Source organism: Apium graveolens, chromosome 1 (genome assembly GCF_009905375.1).
Source record: "Apium graveolens cultivar Ventura chromosome 1, ASM990537v1, whole genome shotgun sequence".
In the NCBI taxonomy this organism is placed as follows: Eukaryota; Viridiplantae; Streptophyta; class Magnoliopsida; order Apiales; family Apiaceae; genus Apium; species Apium graveolens.
In genome coordinates this window covers 204,688,284-204,715,898 of record NC_133647.1, presented here as the reverse complement: position 1 = coordinate 204,715,898, position 27,615 = coordinate 204,688,284, and the positions used below count along the sequence as shown (strand labels likewise).

The window sequence follows — 27,615 nt, the reverse complement described above, 5'->3', positions numbered from 1 at the left end:
TCAGAACGAACTTGATAATATCTGTTAAAATTGTTGTAATTTATAAATAAAAAATAACTAACAAGATAAGAAATAAATTAACAAAAAAAGAAGATTTCAAATAAATAATTAACAAGATATATAGCCGAGGGCTTTGAATTTCGAACAAAAATGTTTTAAACGTGGTTAAGAATAAAAAATAAGATGACTTTATTCGTCAAAAGAAAATGTATAATGACAACAAAAGAAGGTATAAAATGTATAACTAAAACCACTTATATATTGTTCCACCGGCTCTCGGCAAGTACGAACCAATTAAAAATATTCAAAAAAGAGATAATACAAAAAGACAATGAAAATAGATTAAAGTAAAAGGAGGAACTTATTTAATTTATGTAAAATTGATAAGATATTTTTGAATTTTGAGACAAGGGCACGTCTTTTTTTTCAAGAGTTGTACATCTAAAATTGATTAGGAGTAGTAATAGGCACAGACAGGACAAGAGGGACAAGTACAATGTTTTTGTATAATATGAGCCCCACACATTTTAAGGGAGCGTGCCTCGGAGTTGGGATGAGCATTTTCAAATTGAAATGAGACATCAATCTTGTCTCCGCTCTTTACTGAGATTTCATCTCCGTTTACGCATAGCACAACATCACCCTCCCCAGTAAAAGGTTCTCCTCCCCAGAAAGTGGAGATATGTTTTGTACCACCCTCTGTTTTGTTTGTAATTAATGCTTCGATATCCGGAAATAATGGATATCCCTCGGGTAAAACATCAATGTAGTTACAAACAACCCAGAACGCGACACCAGCGAATTTGTCTCCCATTGGAATATCAAAAGATAGATTACATCCGCTGCTGTTTTTATGTTCGAACCATTCTGGGATCTCTCTGTTGTCTAGACTAGCTTTAAATGAAACTCCTGAAATGCGCTTCCCGAATATATTTAGTTGTAACGTGAAAGAGAAATGTAGATAGATTAGTATAAGTTTCAAGTGTATATGAATATCATTGCTATCCAGAGACCAACACTAACTAACCTTAAGTTGAGTTTCCTTTAAACTGACTTTTAAATCCCTGCCGTTGCGCATGACAACCAGATCATATAATTGTCGGCACATTGACAGATCTGGCAGATCTTGTAGTCTTTCACAATCACAAACTCTAAGACTTTGAAGAAGATTTGGAAGTTTCTGGAGTGATTGAAGTCTGCTGCATCTGGATATGGCTAAGTGCTCCAAATTTAAATTGTTGGATAAATCGGGTACTTGTTCTAGTGAAGCATGGTTATGTACCTCTAACGAATTTAAGTTTAGTGGAACCTCGGGAAAGGAGGACCCAAGACTCGTACAATTGGTCAACTTAAGAGAAAAAAGATTGAAAAGCTTAGAAAAACTAAAGGGTTTGGATGGAGAAAGACTCGGACCATCATCATGAAGGTCTAATGTTCTCAGTGAAGAAAAACTAAGAATCACGGGCAGCCATACTCTTATATTACATCTCACAACCAGATACTTCAAATTCGGATTATTTACAGCATCGGACAACTCAATCATTCTTTCATCCTTGTGTTCAAGACATAACCTCTCCAGTGATGTGAGATTACGGATGCTATCAGGCACATAATTAAGCTTCTCGCACCCTCCGAAATCCAAACGTTGTATCTTAGGCAGTTGTCCAATAGAATCCGGTAATTCTTCAATCCCTGTATAAGATGCCTCAAGCTCTTTTAAAGATTGCATCTGCCCTAAACTATTTGGAAGACTAGTAAGGTATATGCAGCCATGTAACTTCAGATCGACCAAATTACGAAGGTTTGAAAATGAGTCTGGAAGCTGTTCAATTGCACTGAAAGTTGCATCAAATGTCTCCAAGCCTTCCATGTTTCCAAACTGCTCAGGTAACCTTTTAAGCTTCTTGCAATTGACCAGATTTATCATTTGTAGACACTTCAACTTCCAAATGCTGTTCGGAAGGCTTGTAAGGTCTGTGCACTCCTCTAAATTCAGGCGGGCCAATTTAGAGAGGTTTGAAAATGAGTTTGGCAGTTGTTCGATTCCACTATAGGATGCATGAAATTCTAGCAAGCCTTCCATGTTCCCAAATTGCTCAGGTAACCTTTTAAGCTTCTTGCAATTGACCAATTTCAAATGAATCAATTTCTTCAAGTGAGCAATTGAATCAGGAAGTTGCTCAAGTGCTATAGAACTTACATCAAGCTTCTTTAAGCCTTTCATATCACCCAATTGCTCCGGCAATTGTTTCAGATTTTCGCACCCGCTCATATCCAGAAAACCGAGAGTAGTCAATTGTACGATGGGCTCAGGCAATCGTGTAAGGCTTAAACAACTATTCACATTCATGCGGTCCAACTTTGTTAATTTTCCAACTGACTCTGGTAATTCTTTCAAATATTTGCATCCTTCCAAATTCAAATGCCGCAGAGAAGGCATCTGTCCATGTGAGACGCATCTACTTTTATCAGGCTTTTACGCATGAAATTATTTAATGACATATTTTTGCAAGCTCTGTTTTTTTATACGTGGTTTGATTTTTACTTTTACCCATAGTTAATGTGATAAATTTAATATTTTCATTTTTTTAATAAAAATATTAAGTAAAATTTTAATTCACAAAAAAATTTAAAATTAATATTTGAGTAAATTGCATCCCTTTAATTTGGTAATTGACACTTTGATACCGCTTTTTTTAACAATTACACTTTACATCTCATACAAGTTTAGGCACTGAACTTTACACCCATTTCGTTAATTTTGTCATTAGCGTTAAATATGTCAGGGGTAAAGAAGTAATTTAACCATGTCTAATTGCACTTAGATCATAAAGTTCAACACATTATGCACTTTAGAACAATTTTTTTTTACAACTTTGACCTTCAATTATACAAATCAAACATTTTAACCAATTTATTAATAATGAACTTTTAAATTTAATTTTTTGACCCTCCAAACCATATTTTTATAAATTTTAATTGGGTGTATGTTTTATTTAGTTGCCGATTCGTTATAATTACAAAATTGATGAGGCTTATCATTTCGGAAAGATCGTTTAATTATGTAGAACTTTCGTTTTATACGATTTTTCAAAAATATGGTTTGGACGATCAAAAAATTAAATTAAAAGGCTCATTTTTAATAAATTGGTTAAAATATTTAATTTTTATAGTTGAAGGTCTGAATTGTAAAAAAAATTGTCCAGGGGTGCAACGTGCGAAATATGCTGAGCTTTAATGATCAAAGTGCAATTAGACATGATTAAATTACTTCTTTATCCCTGATATATTTAACGATAACGGCAAAAACTAACGGAATGGTGCAAAGTGCAGCGCCTAAACTTGTATGCGATGTTGTAAAGTGCGACTATTGAAACAAATGATAACAAAGTGCCAATGACCCAAATCAAAGGTATGTAATATATATAATTTACTCTTATTATTTTAATTATGTGATCAAAAAATTTAGAAATGTGTACATCATAGACAAACTACATATAAAAAATACAACGGAGTACAATTTTACAAATATTTAAATAAAATAAATATAGTTTGGAGTGAATTAGGACCCTAATCCTTGTTAATAGCTTTCATTCATCTAACTTTTTCTATCTATTTATCAAACAATTTGAGGGTTGATATTCTCTGGAATAATATTTAACCAACCAATAAAATATTAATTTCATCATAATTTAACCAACCAAAAAAGGTTTATTTTCATTGTTAATTATTCAGAGACAAAAATTCACAAATTTCTAGATATCAAATAAAAATTAATAAAATTGAATTAACTAATTAATGTTAAATTAATAAAAGAATGTAACTAGGGCAGACTTTAATTAGAAATGTGGTGAAAGTAATTAAAGCAGCAAGAGTGTATAACATGATCGAAAACAGAAAATTAGGATTTTTGGTTTCATACCGTAAAATCCGTCCACAATGTCTCAAATCTACTATGTGGCATGTCAAACCAAACCAGCTTTTGTAGGCGCAGGGAAGAAGGTAAACGTGTCAGAGGACAATTATGCCAACTGATGCACCTCAGTTCCTGAAATGAAGTATTCAAACTTCCTCTAATACCACCAACACCAACAAATTTTAATAATCTCAATTTCCTCAACCTTTCAAATATTTTGGCATTGCAGTATTTGCTTTCGGACATTGAAAAATCTATTATGAGACCTTCAATTTTATCCATCACCTGAAATTTTGATTATCAACATAATAACAAATGTGAAAAATTTAGTGATCGGAATGTTGCAAAAAAAAAATCATTTATCAATGTAAAATAAAGTTAGTTTTTAAGATGAAAACATGCATAGTTATTTGCTTTTTGCTTACCTCTTGATTTTGCAAAGCCTGACATGCTTCTTCTTGATCCAAGTATAAGCGCCCGCATTTCCCATGTTTGGATTCTTCACGAATAACATTCCATCCCATGTCTTGTATAAGATTATGCATCCAAAATCTATTATTATACTTATCAATGCTTAGTAGACATTTTTCCACTAGAATTGGTATCCCAATCTCTGGGAAAAAGTCACATGATTTGAATACATCCACAGCCTCATCTTTGTTCTCTCCTACAAAGAAGAATACAATATCAAGGAAAATAGCCTTCACTGCTTCATCAGGTAATTCGTCATAACTCATTTGAAGGATTCTCTGGATATCTTCCACCGGAAATTTCCGAATTTTTTCAAGTTTAGCTTCCCAGAATGGAACATCTGTCCTGCCGCACAAAGATGAACCCAAAACCTTCAGAGCTAATGGAAGACCTCCTGCATAAGTTACAAATTCTTTTGAGAGAACTTCGTAATTTCTGGGAGGTGTTGGTTTTCTGAAGGCATGAAAGCTAAAGAGCTCCAGTGAATCAGGTCTGTTCAAATGCTTCACATAATAAATATCTACTTTTGACATTTGAACTTTCAGTTGAATTAGCAGGTTGGCATCTCTTCCCGTAATAATAACTCTGCTACCACATGAAAACAGCTTGCAAATCCTTACTAGCACTTCTGAATAGCTTAACTGGTCTAAATCATCCAGAACAACGAGAGCTTTTTTATAACTAAGAATTTCTTTCAATTTTCTTAGTGCGCTCTCAACATCACGGGCCTTATAATCCTTCACTCTGAGAAGATCCATCAAGAGTTGCTGAAGTAAAGGAAGTAGAGGACTACGTCCTTGTGAAGTTTGTTTTACATTTTCCATAAAACAACTAATATCAAATTTGTGGGAGTACTTGTTGAAGAAAGCCTTGGCTATTGTAGTTTTCCCACTTCCGCCCATTCCACATATTCCAAGGGCACGAGCATCACCATAATCTATGCTTAACAGTTGATATATCTCTTCGACAGCACGATTTATCCCAGGTAGATATTGATCAAGGTCTAGTACCTTTGGTGGCATGACCTTCGCCACAATTTCCATAATGCACTCAGCTTCACTCCTGTTAATTTTGATAAAGTATGCATAACTATAATTCTTAGGTTATATGAATAACATACATGTTGTTAGAATTTCAAACCCGTATACATTCTAAACAATTATCCTCTGGAGATCAAAGATATGCAGAAGCAAAGTCAAATAAAACAGCTGGGTTAGCTGGGTTAGTAGATAAGATAAATAAATATACAGTAGCCGTGAGATAGAAGTAAAAAAGAAAACTACAGCTATCAAAAATTACATACTACAGCTGTATATGCATGGGAAAAGAAGATAGAAACATCAGCTAAAAGTCAATAATATTGTCCAAGATATATGGTAGGCTATCTACATGCAAGGCGGTAAAAGCGTGTGCTCTCTCTGGTCTTTGTTCAAAACCTAAATAAAAGGTGGGCTAGACACATGAAACTACAGTAAGCTCAGACTAGGAGAAATAAAATGGTCATGCAGCTAGCTATAATAAATATGAAGAGTGATGTATGCCATGATATTAGCTTGTATTCTATAGTCTATAAATAGGGCGTTTATGTATTACATTTATAATTACAGAGTGAAGAAAAACTATAGAGTGCAAGAAAAAGAGCTGAAGCTCTTTGCGAGAAAAAAGAAAGGAAAGAAGTTGTAGCTTTGTGTTTGTATTACAAAATAAAACCGAGTTACTATAAACAGTTGTGTTTAAACTATATAAAGCTTTTAGTTATATTTTCATAAAGCCCATTCACGTTTCCAACAAGTGGTATCAGAGCCAAGGTTACGTTTCTAAAAATGGCGAATATGGTGCAACCCAACATTCCAAAATTTGACATCCACAAATTACGTGAATTGGAGTATCCAAATGAAGGTGTTACTCGGTTCTTACGATAATTGGGAAATTGTTGAAAATAGGTTCAACGAGCCCGCTATTGCAGCCGCTGAAGCAGCATTTCCAAATGCCGAGAAGACGGCGTTAAAGGAGATCCGGAAAAAAGATAAAAAGGCGTTGTACACAATTATTCAAGGTGTTGATGAATCAACCTTTGAAAAAATTTCTGGAGCAAAAAGGGCAAAAGAAGCGTGGGAGATTTTGCAAAAATCATTCCAAGGAGTTGAAAAAGTAAAAAAAGGTGCGGCTCCAGGTGCTACGCGGGAGTTCGAAAATTTAAACATGAAGAATTCAGAAAATATTGGTGAATTTGTTACGCGTTTGAAAGCTGTGACAAATGAGATGAAAAGAAATGGTGAAAGTCTCGACGATGTTCGGGTCATGGAAAAACTCCTCCGTTCACTGACCAGAAAATTTGATTACGTGGTTACTTCTATTAGGAGTCAAAAGATTTGTCAACAATTTCGATTGACGAGCTGGTTGGTTCACTTCAAGCGCATGAGCAGCGAATGAACCAGTATGATGATGCAAGCCACTTGGAAAAGGCGTTGCAAAGTAAGGTGTCCATTGGTGATAGTTCTGGGAGTAGTGGTTCTGTACGTGGCAGAGGTGGCTTTAGAGGTGGCTACCGAGGTGGACGAGGACGTGGAAGGCAGTCTTTCAACCGAGGCCAGAATTCTGAAGGTTTAAAATCATCTGGTCGTGGTCAGAATTTTAGAGGCCGAGGAAGAAGTGGATTTCAACGAGGTGACAAATCTCAATTTCAATGTTATAATTGTAATAAATTTGGTCACTTCAGTTACGAGTGTAGAGCACCAAAAGTGGAAGACATGAGTCACTTTGCTGCAGCAAAAGAAGATAATGATGATGGAACTGCTATGTTCCTCACTTATAAAGGAGACGAGCAGAGCAAGAAGAATGTTTGGTATCTTGACTCAGGAGCCAGCAATCATATGACTGGCCATAAAGATTTATTTATGCAGATAGACGAGACCATCAGTGGAGAAGTTACTTTTGGTGACTCGCAAAGATTCCGGTCAAAGGGAAAGGTACAATTACAATTGTGTCAAAGAATGGTGAGAAAAAGAATATAAATGATGTTTATTATATACCTGCTTTGAAAAGTAATATCATCAGTCTTGGCCAACTTGTGGAGAAAGGATATAATATTCAGATGGAGGATAATTCTCTTACCATCAGAAATCAAGTTCGAGAATTGATTGCGAAAGTGGAGATGTCAAAGAATCTCCTATTCACAATCGATATGCAGACAAAGGTGCAGAAGTGTTTGAAGTCGGTCATTAAAAATGACTCATGGTTATGGCATTTGAGGTATGGTCATCTTGGATTTTCTGGCTAAAAATTATTGTCAAAGACAAAGATGGTGGACGGTTTTCCAGAAATCAACGAACCAGAATATTTGTGTGAAGCATGTGTCAAAGGGAAGCAACATCGACAAATCTTTCCGGTTGGAAAATCATGGAGAGCCAGGAGGCCGTTGGAGATTGTTCACACAGATATAGCTGGTCCGTTTGATATTCCATCACTTGGAGGTAATAGGTATTACCTAACATTTATTGATGATTTTAGCAGGAAAAGTTGGGTGTATATCATCAAAGAAAAATCGGAGGCTCTTGATAAATTCAAGGAATTCAAAGCACTTACAGAAAAACAAAGTGGTCAGTATTTGAAGACACTCAGATCAGACAGAGGAGGCGAGTATACTTCAAACTTGTTCAGAAGCTTCTGTAGGGCACATGGCATAAATCATCAGTTAACAACGACATATACTCCTCAACAAAATATCGCACTATTCTTGACATGGCAAGAAGCATAGTGAAAGCAAAACACTTGCCAAGAACTTTCTGGGCGGAAGCTGTTCTATGTGCAGTTTATTTGCTGAATCGCTGTCCAATAAAAAATGTCAGAAATAAAACTCCAAATGAAGCATGGAGCGGGAGCAAACCATCAGTTGGACATCTCAGAATTTTTGGGTGTATTGCTTATGCCCACATTCCCGATCAGAAAAGGAAGAAGCTGGATGATAAAGGCGAGAAATGCATCGTTACCGGATATGACAAAAGGAGCAAGGCGTATAGACTCTATAATCCCCTAACGAAGAAATTAATCATTTCTCGAGATGTTGAGTTTCATGAATCAGACTACTTGAAATGGAGCGAGGAAGAAAGAAAAGTTGCTGGTTTATTTTTCAATGATGATGATGATGACGACGGTGATGACTCCAACATTGAAGATGACGGAGATGATGATCAAACTCCTCCACCAAGTCTAAATCAACAAACTCCTGGATCGGCACCATCCACGGGAGGAAGCAGGAGTACTGGGGGAACACCACGAAAGATGCGAAGTCTGGATAATATCTATGAAGCAACAAGTCCGGTACAAATAACCTTTGATTATTCTATATTTTGTTTAATGGCTGAATATGATCCAGTTACATTTGAAGATGCTTCTGAAGAAAGCAAATGGAACAAAGCCATGGATGAAGAAATTGGCGCAATCAAAAAGAAGGATACATGGGAGCTCACAGATCTTCCAGAAGGACACAAAGCAATTGGTGTCAAGTAGGTCTATAAAACCAAGACAAATTAGGGTGGAGAAGTGGAGAAATACAAGGCAAAGTTGGTGGCTAAAGATTAAAAGCAGAGATATGGCATTGACAATAACGAGGTATTCGCTCCAGTTGCAAGAGTTGATACCATACGACTTCTGATAGCAATTGCAGCTCAGAAGCAGTGGAAAATATTTCAGATGGATGTCAAGTCAGCATTTCTCAATGGTTATCTTGAAGAAGAAGTCTATATTGAGCAGCCTCCCGGATATGTTCAGAAAGGCCGAGAAAACAAAGTCTACAGACTGAAGAAAGCCTTATATGGTTTGAAACAAGCTCCGCGAGCATGCACTACGCCATAAGTGGGCTACTGTAATTCAAATGTTACAAGGAGCGTTACATTAAATAAGAGATTTCAGGCCTATTGTAACACCTCCCTTGGAGTGTTACAATAGCTATAAAACTAGTGTTGCGGATAATTTCCGGTGTTGCACAACATGTAACACCAACAACTGGTGTTACATTAGATACTTTTTAATTTTTGAAAATATTAAAATAGAAATATAATCATAAATTAATATTAAATTATATTCTGATTTACTAGTAAATGATCAATGTAACATATAATATAATTTAAATCTAGAATTTCTCATACAAAAATTCAAAGACTTTTTTATTTTCCTATTTAATCAATAACAATTAAATAATAAAAAAAACTAAAATTTAAAACTAAAATGAAAAATATGCACGATTTTACTAAGTGAAATATTTAGGCAGTATTTTCCCCCCCAAATGAAAACACAAACTTCGACAAATCTCTTATCTCTTTCAAACCCTCACTCTCAGCCCCCTATCTTGGCGGCTTCTCTCTCTCTCTCTCCAAATTACACACACCCTCTGCCCCTTGCGAGTTTGACGACCTCGTCTTCATCTCAGCCGCCAACGCCCCTGTATCTCAGCCGCGATCCTTCGGAAACCCTAACTCGAGGTTATTTACTTCAACAAGCTCTAATATTTATTCTATGTGCTTAAATTTCACATATATTGTCTTCTCCTTGCCACTCTGTTTTTTTGCAGCACTTCTCCGACTTGCAACTGTAAAAATGATGATTCTGATGCTAATTCAGCACACATAAGTGTTTGAACCAATTGTTAATTGGATTGAATGTATATGTGTTTTATGAGAGAGTGAGAGAGTTTTATTGAGCTTATAAAAATGTTTTAATTGTGGAGAATGATTAAGTGTATCTAGATTTTGTGTTTGTGTGTGTTCTGAAATTATACTTGAAGAAATTTGATGACACTTAATAATTAAGTGTTATATCTATCTAGAAACAAAGGTTCTTGCATTTTTGTAGGGGGTGGAGTTTTTTATGTGTACATACATGACAAGACTTTGATTAATATGAAGACGTTTTAATTAGGTGATTACTTGTTTTTCTTTTGATGGATATACAGGTTATGTTTGGAGTTTATGATGGGCATGGAGGTGCAAAGGTTCTTGAGTTTGCTGCTACCAACTTGGATAAGAATGTTGTTGACCAAGTAGAGAAGATGGGTGATCAAGATATTGAGGCAGCTGTCAAGCTTGGGTATTTGAGGACTGATTCCGAGTTTCTTAAGGAGGGTTCTCATGGTGGATCCTGTTGTGTTACTGTTTTGATCAGGAAGGGAGAGCTTGTGGTTTCAAATGTTGGTGATTGCGGTGCTATTATTTGTAGAGGTGGAGATGGTGTGGCCCTCACATCTGATCACAGGCCTTCGAGGGAGGATGAGAAAAACAGAATTGTGGCACTCGTAAGCTTTTAATCGCCTTAACTTCTCAGTTTTATCATCCTTTGCTGTAAGGTGCTGGTTAAACTCATTAAAATGTTTACATGTTTATGCAGGGTGGATATGTAGATTGTAGCTGCGCAGGTGTTTGGCGAATTAATGAATCTTTGGCTGTGTTTAGAGGAATTGGAGATGAGCACCTAAAGCAATGGGTGACAGCTGAACCAGAAACAAAGGTTCTTGCAATTGAACCTGATTTTGAGTTCCAGATACTTGCTTCTAATGGTTTATGAGATAAGGTATTAGTTTATTACTCTAATAAATTTTTTATATAGTTTATGTTTTTCAAGCTAGGCCGCCTAACTTGTATTTTCAATTGACAGGTTAATAATCAGGAAGCAGTTGATGTAGTTCGTGCTAATGAGGCAAGCATGGATAAGCTTGGAGCACTTGAAGTGTGTAAAAAGCTAGTGAAATTATCTGTTTCGCGAGGCTCACTTGATGACATCAGTGTTATGCTAATCACTTAATTATTAAGTGTCATCAAATTTCTTTTTACTTGGCTTCTCTCATTATTGAGTTCCTACGCAGCTAAACCCGATTTGATTGTCTTCTATACTTGGTATCATTAGCTGGTTTTGTTTGTATTAATTCAAATGAATAGCATATACTGGCGGCTCTTGATTGTGTTTGCAACTATGCATACAGAAATACGATGAAAATACTAAGTAACAATATCAAAAAATATATATAGATTTGGCATCTCTGTAGTCTTTGCCCAAATTTGTTATGTTTTTTTCCTAGAGGGGGGAACAGGGAGGGGTCGGGAATGATAACTAAGGAAGAGAGGTTATCATTTCTGTGTATATGCTCACTATATAATGATTTTTCGTTAGAACAACAGTGCTGTTGAACAAGTCTTATATGTTAATATGTGTCTGATCATCGGTATGGCGGCATGTATCTTCCGACTTTTAGGTTCCATGTATTTGGAAAAGTGATTATATAAGTTTGATACATATACACATACCAATAAGGCAGCACCTAACCAAATGATGTGAGAAACGGCAGGTGAGACCAGTGTTCCAGATAAGTTCTGATGAAAACCTCCCACTATAAATCAAACTCAATTAAACTTTAGAGCTGGTAAACTGTGCTGAGTTACAGAGAATAAACTCCCAGTTATAATCTAAATAATCTACTTCCCTAATTTAAATCCATGTCTTAATAATAACTTCCAACCCTAAGTGATAATTACTAGGCATGTTGTTCAAATATAATGGATAATAACTATTTTGTCCAGTGTCAGGCTTTCTTCTTTTTGATTCAGTGTCAGGCCTACTACAAGTTCATCATAGTTATTAATAGATAATAACTATTTTATTCAAATATAATAGATAATAACTATTTTGAAAAGAAGCAGTCACCTTGAAATAGAATCTGATATTTGTTCAGGATGGCAGACTGTGGGTGAATATAGAATTGTAACAAAAACAACAACTAGAATGATAATTAGAATAAGTTTCAGTGGTTGCATCTTCCATTTTGTTGTCTTCTCATGGATAGGAATCTAAAAGGGCTTCTCAATATCTTTGACTTTGCTTCTTTGTGACATTCTTTTTTATACGTCCTCACTAATTAAGAAGCATATGTAGTACTCATTAGAAGCTAAACAATTGTCAGGGCAAGGAGCATTAAGTTAGGGAGTGGAAGCAAGAATTTACATCTTAGCTTCGATGTAGTGCACTTGAGACACAAAATACGAGTAGAAGAAAGTAGTATGTAAAAATCAGATATGCGTCTTAAAAACTAATTAGAAACCTAAGCCAAATGTGTACAAATTACAATATATTTACTTCCATTTTAAAGATAAAATGTATTCTAATATGCAAACATTGCTTAGAAGCAGACTGCTTAGCCCAATGCCGCCACAAGCATAACCAAATTGCATAAAGCATATTCTCCTGTCAAGGAATATATTTGTACCAAAGAGATTTTAAGGTTGATATTATACCAAAACAGTCCCTAAATAGCTTGAAAATGTAAGACGAAATGTCTCTCTTTCTTCTAGCAATTTGATTTATTAATTTCTTATTTTTTCTCATCTCATGAAGAGCAGAGGAGCACACTCACTACTGCTATGTGTTATACCTTAACAGAACTGAAATTTAAGCAGTCTTCTTTTTGATTCAGCGTCAGGCCTCAAGCACGAAGTAGGCTTGGCTTTAGAGTGGTCTGTTGATGAGCAGTACAAGTTGGAGGAAGGACTTGCCAAGTAGTTAGCCTCATCAAAATTAAATAAGTTTTGTGTGTGATCCTTACTTATTTTTCTTTTAGTATATTTTAATATAATTCGCGTAGCTAGCATCTATTACAAAATCCTCGTTTCCCCTTTCTATGTCCAAAATGCATTTTGTATTAATTCTTATGCAATTTGGTGTGACTTGTGTACAGGAGCAAGGAATGGTGAATGAGGGAGAACAAGTAGCTCTCTGCTGGTTATTTTGTATCCAGATCAGGAAAGTGTAGAAGAGCAAAAAATGCTTCTCTGCCTGGTTATTTTGTATAATTTCATATCACAGGATAGTCGACGAGTAGTTTTTTCCTATCCAAGGATAGCTTGGATTTTATGTTTTAGTTATTGGAGTTAGAGATGAGACTCTTATGTAGTGGTATGATTTGGAGAATTGAGACTGTTATTTAATAGTTTGATTCGAAAAATTGAGTCTCATGTATGCAAATTTGATATTTTATTTATTATATATGGGATTGTTACATTTGACTATTCTAGTGTAATATATATTTACATATAGTGTTATATTACATATGCTAGTGTTACTTAATTACAAAAAATTGGTGTTACAATAGATAAAACAGACTGTTACAATAGGTTTTGGGACCCTACCTTGTGGGTCCCACTTATGCAATCTTGATCAAGCTATTGTATCACTCATTTTGTGTTACATTTGGGTCTGCTAGTGTTACAGTAGGTGCCTATTGTAACGTTTTCCTCTCTGTTACAATAGATCAGTGAAGTGTTACATTAGGGTGTCTATTGTAATGCTCGTATACGTAACGCCCTCTGGTGTTACAATAGACCTATTGTAACGCTTTTGGGGCCTATTGTAACACCATTTAGGCATTACAATAGCCCACTTATGGCGTAGTGATGGAACACGCGAGTTGATGAATATTTTCAGAAAAATGGTTTCATAAAGAGCCCATACGAGCATGCCCTCTATACGAAGACAAATTTAGGGGGATATATTATGATCTTGTGCTTATACGTGGACGACATGATATTTACCGGAAATAACCATGGTATGTTCAATGATTTTAAGAAGGTTATGACTAATGAATTTGAGATGACAGATATTTGTCAAATGTCGTACTTTCTTGGAGTAAAGGTGAAGCAAAACAAAGAAGACATTTTTATGTCTCAGAAAAAATATGCGGAGCAGATTTTAAAGAAGTTCGGAATGGAGGAATGCAAGCCAGTAAGCACGCCAGCAGAACCGAGCATAAGGCTCAGAGTTGATTTAACGAGGGAGTCGGTAAATCCGACGTTGTTCAAAAGTTTGGTCGGCAGTCTGAGCTACCTAACTTTTACTCGTCCAGATATTATGTATGCGGTTGGATTGGTTAGTAGGTACATGGAGAAACCAAAGCAAGATCACTTAAAGGCGGCCACTACGCCATAAGTGGGCTACTGTAATGCAAGTGTTACAAGGAGCGTTACATTAGCTAAGAGATTTTTGGCCTATTGTAACACCTCTCTTATCGTGTTACAATAGCTATAAAGCTAGTGTTGCAGAGAATTTTCGGTGTTGCACAACATGTAACACCAACAACTAGTGTTACATTAGATACTTTTATAATTTTTAAAAATATTAAAATAGAAACATTATCATAAATTAGTATTAAATTATATTCTGATTTACTAGTGAATGATCAATGTAACATATAATATGATTTAAATCTAGAATTTTTTATAAATAAATTCAAAGAATTTTTTTATTTTCCTATTTAATCAATAACAATTAAATAATTAAAATATAAAAAATATAAAAAATAAAAAATATGCACAATTTACTAACTGAAATATTTGGGCGGTATTTTTCCCCTACCCCCAAATCAAAACAAATTCTCAGACAAATCACTCTCAATCTCAAACCCTCAGTCTCAGCCTCCTCTCTGGGCTTCACTTGTTCCCTGAAGGTACTCTCTCTCTCTCTCCCTCTCACTCTCCCCTTCTCTCTCTTCATCTCTCTCTTGTACTGACTACAACAACGATTACAAACTTTTCTTCTTTATTCTGGTTAGATTTCTCAATTTTAGTTTTTTGTTTGATTTAGAGTAATATTTATGGTTTTGAACTTCTTAGCATCTTCTTCTCTCTGGTTCGATTAGTAATTAATTTGTTTTTGACTGATTAAGGTATTTGAGTTGGATGTTTGAGTAATTAGGGTACTAATTAGGTATTTTGACTGATTAGGTGTCTCAATTACCGGATTCAGCTGTGAAATTAGTTATACACCATTTTAAGTTGATTCTTGTTGAATTTTGATCTCTCTGTATTGATGTTTTATGTGATTAATTAATTTTATTCATAAATGTGTATGGTGAAATGAAACAGATTGGATTTTATACTTGTTAGGCACTTGCGGAGGAGGCGAAAGCAAGATATCAGGATGTTATCTTTAAAATTTTTGATTTGGTGAGTTTAAATATACAAATATATAAAGTATATTTGTACTTTTTACTAACTCCAGATGTAGATATTGATGAGCTTGAAAGTCTTAGGACTAGGAAAAAAGAGCTAGAATATGCAATTTCTGACCTTGAAATTAGTGTGAAAGTGCTTCAGAGTGAGAAAATACGAAATGAAGATGAAGCAGCTAAAGTTCAGAGGGAACGTGTAAGCCAAATGACCGAACATTGCACTATTATAGTTTAGCTAACACATATGTTAAGTTTTGCTTAGCTATGAATGTCAATTTATCCAACTCATTGTAAGCCAGAAAATAGGACATCTATTTATTTTTTACTTTTATAGTTTCGATAACTTGGTTAGTTTTGTTTTTTTGCTAAAATTCATTTTTGGACAGCAAAATCGAAAATGCAGTGGCATACATACATGTATCTGTACTAATGCATATCTGTGCCCCCACACCGGATTAAGTAGTTCTAAATTTGTTCTCATATATATATAGAACCAGTTTTAACACTGTATCAGATTTTCTCTAATGCTTAGTATGGTGGGATCACTTGCAACAGTAATAATTTTTCTTGTAAAGATATTGCTTTTTCTTTCTCTAGATGCTTATGTATGAGTTTCCATTAAGCCATCTAGTTAGTGCCTTCTTTTCTTTTCAAAAATAATATTATCTACTGATTTTAAATTAATGCTGAGGATATTAGTGAAAAGCCTAATAATCTACTATGGAAATATCTTTGATGCTTGTTCAGATTCGATTGAAGTTCGAATGAAAGGTTTCTTTACCAGGACTTTCTACACCATTCTAGCAAACATTAGCATCAATAATTTAGACAATCTTGATCTTGATGATCTTGAGGTAAGCATTATGCATTGAGTTGATTTCTCACTAATTTCAGAATTATTAGTGTTGTCTAGTCCCAAGCGTATCCTACTTCAATTGCATAACAAGGATGTACTAATAAGACGTGGTTTCATTTGGTACCATGGATTCATCATAGGTTGGACATTGCAATGAACACTACACACATGTAGTCACGTAGTTCTGCATTCTTATACCTTTGACCATTAACATTTTACTAAATTGTAATGTATATTGCTTCTTTCTCGGAACTTCGTAAGATATGTAACACAGTTTCCCTTATTACCTTGTCCATGTCGTGAAATGAGCAGCCATTTTTTTGTGCTTTAATTTTTTTTATTTTTTAGTTACATTTATTTAGATCTGATTCTGAATAATCTTATAGAATCTCAGTTCTGATTTTCTGATAATTGTGCAGTTGTATCCTTCATGTATACTTGTCCTTCTATTAGAGAACCCATTAATCATATTTGGGAGATACCGAAAAGATTTTCCTAGTACTATTCAACTTAAAGGCGTCTTGGCAGATATGAGAAATTTCTCAATAGAATTGAAGGTTCAAGAGGCGAAGGACATACCTCCTGACAAGGTAAATTGAGAACTCATGTCTTATGAAGTAGAGTCATTATGTTTTACCAAATTTTGATTTAATGTGGCTTCTTGAGGTCATTTAAGCTATAATAATCATCCACTCTTCAGATTAAGCGTGATGGTGTCCAGAGAGGCTTGGTTAGTTTTTTTCTTTTTTTTTTTACAGTTATTGCTTATTTTTTCATTTTTTTAATTGGATTTCTCTTATTTCCAATTGTTGAATTTGTGGTTTTTTTTTTGTTTTTTAGAATATACAAGATATTTATGTATTTTACTGGGTTTATGTTTACTTTTATTTTTCAGGAATTTGTTTTGATTTCTTAAAGCAGGGTTGTTGGAATTTTGGTAAAAACCTATGATCTTGATGTTGTTAATTTTGGGATTTTATATTAGAGATGGGTTTTTATTTACCATGGTTGTTTCAACTACTCGATGTGATTTGATTGTTCTGTGAAAATATAATTATGTGAAGAATTTATAAAGTAAAAGGTAACATAAAAAATAATTATGACAGTTACAAATTCTCAATGTTCTGTATTAGGGTGTTCAAGAAAAAGGCAGTCGTGATCAAACCAAAAATCAAAGCTCTAGGTTCAGGTGTTGAGATTAACGCAAGAGCTGAATGTTTATGTGATAAGGTACGATTGAAAGATAAGCGATTTCTTTCAAAGAATTTATTTACTATTCAGAATAGTCCAAAGCAGAACATATTTTTTTTAAAAAAAATACAGAATATTCATGAAAACAGTCAAGGTGGATCTGCTCAGGTCTTGCGTTCCCAACAGATACTTACCTATAAGCTATAAAGCAAATTTGATTTAATTTTCTTTGGTTTCAAGATATGATAAATGTTGGTTAATAAATATGTATATTTTCAGCAACCAAATCCTGTAGGTAATAACGGACAAGACGTTAGGGAGAATGATGTTACAGAGAAAATGACAGGGCTTGATCATAATGTTACACTATATTTTAATGCTGAACAAGTATGTGGGAAGTAACAAACCAAAGCATCTGCTGATTTTTGTCATTCATTGCAGGTAAAGTTTAAAAACTATCAATTTTCATTCTTTCCTTTGCTAGTTTGTGTGCCTTTTTCTCATTTGTATTCCAATGTGCAGATTCAGGAACAAGGTCAATACACATTATCACTTGTTTTTAGCAGTCATTTTCTTAGGGTTTACGCCGCAGTCACCAAGCTTTGATAATGAATTTTACTGATCTGTTGATTCAACTATTTTGAATTACAGTTGTAACTTTACTGATCGATCAAATTGTTGTAATTTTAGTTGGTTTTTGTGGTATTTTAGATATGTATTGGAGATTTTATTTTGGTATTGGGATTGTTGTATACACAGAGCATATATATTAAAAATTTTAATATTAACCGTTGTTTTTTTCTATTCTAGTATGAAGTATATTTAGATATAGCGTGGCATTATAAAATCTAATGTTGGTTAATTACAACAAATTTGTGTTACAATAGATACAATAGAGTGTTATGGTAGGGAATGTGGGCCCCACTTATGCAATCTTGATCAAGCTATTGTATCACTCATTTTACATTACATTTGGCCCGGTTAGTGTTACAGTAGGTGCCTATTGTAACGTTTTTCCTCTCTGTTACAATAGATCAGTGAAGTGTTACATTATGGTGTCTATTGTAATGTTTGTATACGTAACGCCCCCTAGTGTTACAATAGACCTCTTGTAACGCTTTTGAGGCCTATTGTAACACCATTTAGGCATTACAATAGCTCACTTATGGCGTAGTGGGCTAAAAGAATTTTGAGATACATAAAAGGTACGCTTGATCATGGCTTATTTTACACGCATTCTCAAGATTCAAAATTAGTTGGCTACTCAGACAGTGATTATGGCGGTGATTTGGATGACGGGAAAAGCACATCGGGATATGATTTTCATATTGGTTCAACAATATTTTCGTGGTCATCAAAGAAGCAACAGACAGTTGCTCTCTCAACATGTGAGGTAGAATACATCGCAACAGCAGTATGTGCATGTCAAGCTATGTGGTTAAGCTATATTTTGGGCGAGTTAAATCTTGCCAAAGAAGATCCGGTTACTATTTACCTGGATAATAAATCTGCTATTTCACTAGCGAAAAATCCGGTGTCACATTGTCGCAACAAGCACATCAATATTAAATATCATTTTCTTCGTGAACAAGTAAATGATAAAATTGTGAAACTGGTGCACTGCAAAACGGAAGAAAATCTAGCGGATATTTTTACGAAGCCGTTGAAGCCACAGATTTTTTATAAAATGAAAGAGAAGCTTGGAATGGAAAGTCGGGTTTTAGGGGGAGTGTAATAAAATAATGTGACATGCAGCAGCTCTCTCTGGTCTTTGTTCAAAACCTAAATAAAATGTGGGCTAAACACATGAAACTACAGGAAGCTCAGACTAGGAAAAATAAAAGGGTCATGCAGCTGGTTATAATAATAATAAATAAGAAGAGTAATGTATGCTATGATATTAGCTTGTATTCTATAGTCTATAATAACATGCATGTATGTGCAGTAGAAAGAGTAACCGAACATCTCATAAAATGGTAGTATATTTTTTTAGATAAAGAACTCATAGTAAAGAGACTTACTTGTCTGCTTCTTTTTTCAAATGGAATCCTGCTAGATCTGCGAGTTCAGCAAGAGCAGATTTCCACTTCTCAATCGTATCAACAGAATAACGCTTCTTATTACTTTTAAGAGGTTCACAAAAACTCCCTTGCTGGTTTCGTAGATCTGTTGGATCAACGTAAAAAAACACGGGAAACACCTGATTTGTTTTTTCCTTCAAACTAAGGATCTCTACAAGCTCGTCAAGGCACCATCGTGATTTAGCATAGTTCTCCGAGATCACAACCACAAACTTCTTCGAACTTCTGATTGCACTTCTTAATGCTGGTGAAATTTCTTCACCCTTTTCCAGTGCAGGATCATCTTTGAAGGTTACAATTCCTGCTCCATCTAATTCTTTATAAAGATGCGATATGAAATTGTTGCGAGTGTCCTTGCCATAAAAGCTCAAGAAAACATCCCAGACACGAGATGAACTAGAAGCCATTGATTAATGAACTCGAAGAACCAAGGCTTTAACTTGATGCAGATGAGAATGTTTTCAACCGATAATAATGTAATTGCTATTATACTTTCAAGTCTCAAAATACGTGGTCTGTATGTCTTATCTTTATAAGGTGAATTTGAATTTCATTTTAAACCAAATTTAAGAAATAAATTTAGAGTTTGTCGTGAAACTTCTCCCATTTCCGCCACAAAAACTTTTACAAATTTCATAATAATTTCCTTGATGTCTCCGTATTCTAAAACTCGAACAAAAACTTTATAGTAATTTCGTAGTAATTTCCTTGATCTCTAGTCTCTTAAGTCTTGACAATTTCACAGTGAAATTTCCCTGAACTTGCCTAAATTTGCTGTACTCTGCTTTGCAAAAGACTCAGAAGATTTTTTTCTAATTATAAAATTAGAAAATGATTTATTTTTTAAAGTTCATAACTACATTTTAAAAATTTATAGAAAAGTGCTTTTTATCGGTATTTTCCTAGATTTCCATTCAAGTGAAAGTAGTTCACTAGCTTTAGAAACATTACATTCACGGTGTCAATTTAAAAGATATATATTAAACCGTTATCTTATAATTATTTGAACGTAATTATAAAGTAATATAACCTATGAAGATTCATGTTCACAAAACCGTAGCTGTGCCTCTACTGGTGGTTCTAAAGCTCTGCACTGAAGGAGTGCAAAGAACCATGCACAAAACTGAGGAATTAGTCACACAAGCAATTCAGATAATGAATCTTCAACATAACAGCCAAAACTTAAAATTCCCGAAAATTTCAATGTAAAACTTTCTGGCAGAATTGACGCAAAGGGAGGTATAAAAGTTGACATGTATGTAAGCAATGTTAATTGCTCCCCAGAAAAACTAAATTTAATATCACTGTCTACTTTGTGCAATAATAGCCCTATACTCATCTACACCATCACTGACGAAATCCCAGGCCTTTTTCTTTGTGCACAAGCTGAAGATCATATTAAGAGAATAGTTAGTCAATTTGATAATTATTCCAAAAATGGAGCACGAAAATATATAGAAACTATTTAATGAATAAAAATGGAAATATTGACCATGCTACTACAAAAATAATAAAGAAATATGTTAACACTAATCAAGATTCAATGCACAAATCCATTGGTGAACCCTCCATTCTATAACAGCCGTGACGATGAATCTGACCCAAAATAGTAAACCAAGATAACTCATACCAGCACTGTAAAAATGAAACATGGGAGGGAAACAACAAATGTAGTATATTCAGCTGAAACATAAATCAGGAATATCAAAGAGGTATAACGAAGCAGTGAACTTGTCCTTTGGTCCTCTGGAAGTATTTCAAATCCTATTCAGGGATTCCAATTTATGTGCCCTGTTATATTCCACTACTAGTGTTTTACTGGTTCATCAAGTGACAAGGAAGATACTTTAGATGTACAAGTATCTGTAATCTGAATGCTACTCGATGTAAACTCTGTAATATTTTAAAATTTAACTTGAAATAAATTTATTTATGATGCATTTAAATACATGTCTTAAATATATATATTTAACAAGCAAGATGCACACATCTCAACTGCTAAGGCAGGGGCGCAAGACACTCATTAAAGTGAGGCCAATTTGAATGTTTTTAGGAAATAAGTTGCGGATCGGGTTGATAAATTCTCTCTTTCTTCCTCCGTTCTTCTTCTAACACGCTATGCTTATTCTTTCCTAAGTGCCTTATGTTAAATACAGACAATGCAAGTATATATATCATATATGTTATGGTGACATTTTAGTTCAATGTAGTTTCTCATTTTTGTTCTGGAATACGATTATAGAGATTAGAATCACTAGTGCAATTATAGGTAATTAAGTTCTTCATTTAATATGTTCATTCGTGTATGTACTTGCTATTGGTTCAAAAATTACTTGCTAATATGCTTCATCTATTACTTGCAGATCGGTATCAGCATTTTTTTTTTTTTGCTAAACCGGTATCAGTATTAATATATATAAGAATTGTTATGTATATACATTTGAGTATTCTCAGTTTTAAAGTTTCTGTCAAGTGACCAACTCTACTTAAACCGTATACTCAACACTTTTTAAGTATGTAATAAAACAGTTTATAAGATTTATTTACTTTAAAGCATCTGTATGTATTCTTTTCATGTCATTAAATACATAATTTACCTATTGAATTAATATAGTTTCTGTAATAAACAAAATTTTAAAACATTTCAGGATATATGATAAAACATTAAAATAAGAAAATAAAACCCACCATTCAAACTAGAGCCAGAGGAAACACGTAGTCTAATACTCGATACTAATTCAAACGGCCCAACTATAATAATTATAATATGAACATATCAAATTTTGGAAATCTATATAAACAAACTTTGAAAAAAAATATCAGCTTAAAAAAGTTTGGAGGGAATCTTGTGGTTAAAAAATAACAAAAGACATATCAAGGAAATACGAGCATAGATAGTTCGAAATCTGCAAGAAAATAGACTAAATACAAATGTATGGTGGTTACACCTATATGATTTTTATTAATCATGAAACAATCTGAACTTTACCGGAAGTGAGTATGCACAGTTGCACCCAACAAAGGATAAATTCAGGTTTTATCATTCACAAGAAGGAATATTACACTGAAGAGTCGAAGGCCGAAATTCATCAAAATGAATTTGAAATTCCACATAAATAAGGGAAACAAAGATTGCCCATTCCCTAGATATAGAAGTTGGCTATCCACGAGGATATTTATAACCAACCTACTCTCAGAGGCATTGATCTGAATGCAACACGAAAAAACATAGGCAAATGAACAGGAAGACCTAAGATGTGAATGAACACAAGTAATTTGACAGAATCAAGGTCTCCAGTTTTTCAACACACAGGGTAATCATGGTATGACATATTTATATATACACATAATTCCTTTGCGGTTGATACCAGCTCAATGTTTTAGAAGAATTACACAAGATTCAGGAAAAGGTATTGATAGATCAAATAAAATGAAAACTAAGTTCAGCAAACATGAAAGGAAATGTAGACTTCCAGTCCGAAAGTAGGTAATCCAAACGCACATCTACTCTTGGAAATTGCACTAAACAAGGTCCTTGTGAATTTCGGAAATTTACTAATCTTAAAATCTTAAACAATCAATTGAGAAGACAGAGTAAAAGTTCATTTTCTTATATTCAGCTTTCTTTCACGGGATACATTTCTTTTCCGCCTCGATCCATCAACCAAACTAAAAAAAATTGAAATCATCTATCTATAGGAAAACAAGAAAAGCACACCTCATAAGCTCAGTGAGTTCCATGCTTAAATAAAATCAATAACAAACAGAAACACATTCGCATAAACTACAATTCAATGAAACATGCACAATTCATCACGGTCACCATAACTACCCCATAACTACCTTACGGGAATGCATTTCTCTATAAACATGAAATAGATGGGCAAACATAACAAACCACAAAGAAACACTACATATGACAAAAGCTTACCTAATTTGTATCAAGGACCACCAGAACCAGAACCCCCACCATTATTATCAGACCTTGACCTGCGAGGCCTAAACATGATACTAAAAGTCCGCTCCACAAACCCCCTTAACGGTGCACCTTCCTCATCATCCCCAGTATCAGTCCCCGAACCCGAAAGCCCAAACCTCACATTACCACTAGACTCATTTCCACCACCCGAACCAGCATTCCCCCTAGCCCGATTCTCGTAATCAGGGTCATCAGTAGGCAACTCATACCTACAAACCGGACAAGAATTATGCAATTCCAACCACGGTAACAAACACTCGGAATGATAAACATGCTTACAAGGCATCTGTTTAACAACCATATCTTTCTCGAAATCATCTTGACACACAGCACACTGTGCCAAATCAGAGCCTAACAACTTATCATCAACAACAACATCAGGAAGCCCTTCAACAGCAGTTTTCGAAGCAGGAGGGGTTCCGTATCGATTCGGGTCATTCTCAGCCAATTGTTGAATCAATTGCTCAAGCCCTTGTCCCATAAAATAATCCCCTAAATTAACAGGCAAACCCTCACCATCACCACCACCACCACCACCACCAGGATGATTCTCAAACACAAACTGAATGTTAGCCCCACCAGCCCTCAACCCCCCAACATAATCCTGAAAAAACGCAAACGGGTCGAACTCGGATCTCCCTTCCGGGTTGACCCGACCCGACCCACTCGACCCGGAAACCCGAAAAACCCTCCCAGTACTTGCTGGGGTTCCCAGATTTTCAAACGGGTGTCGAGAATCACTGAAAAAAATGGGAAAAGTTGAGAGGAAATTCGCCAACGGCTCAAACGGGTCAACATTCGGGTTCGGGTCATCGATTTCTTCAAGAAACCCATCGTTACAAGAGGGGCAAATAGGATCAACGTTGGGTATGATATTGATAGTCACGTTGTGACTACACTGATGGCAGAAAAAGAGTTGCAGAGTTGTTTCGGCGGTAGCCATAGTTGATTATAGAGAGATATAGAGACAGAAGTTGTGTATGTATAGCAAACTGAAAAACCCATGAGGCTGGACTTGTTTCAAATTTATATAGTACGTGTCGGTCTGTATTTTCATGTAAATTGCTATTTTGTACCTAGTTATTTAGTTTTTTTGCTTATTAAGTACCTTGTTTTGTAATTTTTTCATTTGCCTCCTTAATTGTTTTCTTTTCATACAGATGTAAACAAATAATTAAACTGAATATATTTATTTTAAAATTTTTGAAATATAAAATATCATGAATATTATATAATTTAGTTTTTCAATTACGATGTAATAAAATATTTCATATGTAAGAATGTTACATTAACCCTATTTTTTATTAATTTTTCATATCTTAATATCTTTTATGAAAACTGAAAAAAAACTCAAATCAAATTGTATACAAATGTAGTTTATAAACAAATGTTTTATGTACGAAGTTTGAAGGATAGTTTTGAATTATAGAGTCTATTGCAGATTTATTTAGCTTTTGAAATTAATTATAGAGGTGTTTGAAATGAATTTCTAATTAATAAGCACTTTAAAGTAAATATAATTAGAAAAATTGGAAGAATTTAGCTAAAATTTAAAATTATGTTAAATCTCGTGTTTTAGTGATAATCGTACTTGGCGACAAATTCAAGAATTATCTTAGAAAAAAGAATTATCTTAGGTCTAAAATGTTAAATTATCTTTTACTTACTTAAAAATTGGGAATGCATACGCATTCCTTATCTTATTTTTATTAATATAATATCCATTTATAACCTTTTTCACACTTCTTTTCTTACTCTTTTTCCTATGCTTTAAGAATATGACTAAGAATGGAGTTGAGCTCCCTTAACTATAACAAGAATCCTATTAATTAAATAATATTTAAGGAACACTCAAGGACACCATTTACATGTGCATTCTTTGTTATTAGATGCATAATATTTTATTTTCTTTATAGTGATATCGTTGATTTTTTTATATATATATATATATATATATATATATATATTAAGCAACTATTTGATGAAGAAAGGCTATATAATTTGCTATATTAAACCTATAAAGTAAATAATGATCCGAGGACAAAGCTAAAAACCAAATCACAGCAGCCATGCTACACAATTTAATAATATCAGATAGATTGGTCCCTTTATAAGAATTGAAACAATATAAAAATGAAAAGGACAAAAATGACTACTATTATTAGTAAAAACTAAAGAGTAACAAGAGAAACTTAATATAAGTAAAGATAAACGTTTTGATGCATTTCTAACTTCTTTTTCAATTATCCCCCGCCAATTAGTGAGACTGAGTTGATTTGAATGTTTGAACAAAGGTAAGGATCCTAACTTGTTAGTATTGAGTGTGCATTTTGATTATTGATAGGATTTTGATGGGAACATTAGCTACATGTTTATTAAAAGATGTATATATAGTTGTAATTCCTTCTGCTTGTTCCTTGACATAATGCAAGTCTAATTTAACATGTTTATTGCCTTCTTTAAGAACCGAAATTGGATTAATAGAAAGTGTAGCTTTTTATCACACTTCAACACAAGAGGAGGTAAAATTTTGATTCCATGATCTTTCAACAAAGAAGATAAATCAGGGCGTGGTTAGAATTGCAGTAGGCTAGAAGAGAGTTTCTTGGGGCTTGTTGTAATACCCCAGTTTCACGTCGAGCAGATTTGAGACTTTTTTAGTTTATAAGGCAAAATATACTACTACTACTACTACTACTACTACTACTAAGGAAACCAACAAGTCATGATCTTTTTGGGGGCTTGTGATGGCTTATTATTTACCTAAGTTGGATGCATTTGGCCAAGTAGGCTTTGACTTATTTCAGGCTTGCATTCGATACTTGAATCGATTTTTGAAAAAGACTCAAAATTTGACCCGGGTTGTCACATATGGCATCGGACCCAACTCTCGAAAGTTTAATTTGTCAAATTACCGGAAGTGAGGACACGAAGGCTTGTGATATTATCCACAATGGACAGAGATCCGGAGGTGGGGATTAGAAGCCATATAATATTATCCCACAATGGCCAGAAAGGAACGATCCGGACCTATGGGCTGTTTGTTCAGACTTGACGAGGACGTTGTGAGTTTAAGTAGGGGAGTTTGTAACACCCAACCCTACATCGATGATAATTGAGACTTCTATTTAGTTTAAAGGCAAAGTACTACTATTATATGTACCAACAAATCATGATCTTTTGAGGACCTGGGGAGGGCTTGTTGTTTACCCAAGTTGCCTGCATTTACGCCCATAGGCTTCGACTAATATTGGGTTCAGATTCGGGACTTGATCTGATTTTTAAAAAAACTCGAAATTTGACCCGGGTAATTGTCACACTTGTTGCAACCGATATAAAGACCTCTTGAGTTTGCATATCAAAGTACTTAATGAAGATACCAACTAATTAATAACATAAATCATAAATAACTCTACAACCAAAATGAATGTAGCTCGGTTGCATTTTCATGTAAACATCCTCAAATAAATTAAAAAGTATTTGAAACATCCATTTGACATGTAATCTATTTTTTTCGTAGCTGCAACTGCTAAAAGAGTTCTCACAGTAGTTAATGCGGTCACAAGAAAAAAGATTTCTTCAAAATCTTTCTCATACTTTTGTTGAAATCAGTAGATATAATGGATGGAGTATTTACAATGATAAAGTCATTCATCTATAATGGAGGTCTATGAGTTTTATAGGATTTTCTAGGTGTAGTCGATGGAGTTTACTGAAATGACTTAAGATAATGAGGTGTAAAATGCTTGAGATTGATGTTTATGGTTCTTTTGAATTTTCATAAATTTCTTTTTCTTTATCAGTTAAAGCATCACTTACTTTAAGGAAGACATGATAATAAAATGGTAGTATGGGTGTCATAAACATGCTAATATCAATAGAATGAAATTGAAAAATAATTCATTAAAATGAACTTCTTTTAATATAAAGTATTTATCGGTAATCTCAATATAGAGTGTACACCCTTTTTGTAATACATGATATCCTACAAACACACATGTCACTCCTCTATGGTCAGATTTATCAGAAATTGTTGAACGAATTATGGCAAAAGACAAATAATAGGTGTTAACAATCTATTTATTAGGTACACAATTGTTAAAAAATAGTTACCCTAAAAATAATAAGTAGACC

At 34.2% G+C, this 27,615-nt stretch overlaps 3 protein-coding genes across 6 annotated transcripts; 1 reads left to right on the top strand and 2 right to left on the bottom strand.

Moving 5' to 3' along the window:
- Nucleotides 1–276: 276 nt before the first annotated feature.
- Nucleotides 277–20,265, bottom strand: LOC141679375 (disease resistance protein RPV1-like). Of its 3 annotated transcripts, none has more exons than XM_074485876.1 (5): nucleotides 19,443–20,265; nucleotides 4,342–5,476; nucleotides 3,923–4,201; nucleotides 1,028–2,440; nucleotides 277–919 (listed from the first exon to the last, which is right to left on the bottom strand). In XM_074485876.1, exons 1-5 carry the CDS (start codon nucleotides 19,907–19,909, stop codon nucleotides 452–454), a joined length of 3,762 nt encoding a protein of 1,253 aa, XP_074341977.1. In that variant the 5' UTR covers nucleotides 19,910–20,265; the 3' UTR covers nucleotides 277–451. The 3 variants fall into 3 exon arrangements, with proteins under 3 accessions (XP_074341977.1, XP_074341984.1, XP_074341989.1); XM_074485883.1 differs by having other exon boundaries at nucleotides 281–919; nucleotides 4,342–5,449; nucleotides 19,443–20,256; XM_074485888.1 differs by having other exon boundaries at nucleotides 751–909; nucleotides 19,443–20,256.
- LOC141679399 (uncharacterized) lies at nucleotides 14,382–18,070 on the top strand. 2 transcript variants are annotated; one of them, XM_074485905.1, is made up of 7 exons: nucleotides 14,382–14,870; nucleotides 15,310–15,369; nucleotides 16,650–16,820; nucleotides 17,126–17,167; nucleotides 17,364–17,460; nucleotides 17,701–17,862; nucleotides 17,944–18,070. In XM_074485905.1, the coding sequence occupies exons 1-4, from the start codon at nucleotides 14,733–14,735 to the stop codon at nucleotides 17,144–17,146; spliced, it is 390 nt and encodes a 129-aa protein (XP_074342006.1). In that variant the 5' UTR covers nucleotides 14,382–14,732; the 3' UTR covers nucleotides 17,147–17,167; nucleotides 17,364–17,460; nucleotides 17,701–17,862; nucleotides 17,944–18,070. The 2 variants fall into 2 exon arrangements, with proteins under 2 accessions (XP_074342006.1, XP_074342002.1); XM_074485901.1 differs by lacking the exon at nucleotides 17,126–17,167.
- A 384-nt stretch (nucleotides 20,266–20,649) lies between the features above and the next one.
- LOC141679393 (E3 ubiquitin-protein ligase RING1-like) lies at nucleotides 20,650–24,491 on the bottom strand. Its single transcript, XM_074485897.1, has 2 exons — nucleotides 23,434–24,491; nucleotides 20,650–20,888 (listed from the first exon to the last, which is right to left on the bottom strand). Exon 1 carries the CDS (start codon nucleotides 24,422–24,424, stop codon nucleotides 23,444–23,446), a length of 981 nt encoding a protein of 326 aa, XP_074341998.1. The 5' UTR covers nucleotides 24,425–24,491; the 3' UTR covers nucleotides 20,650–20,888; nucleotides 23,434–23,443.
- Between the last annotated feature and the right edge of the window lie 3,124 nt (nucleotides 24,492–27,615).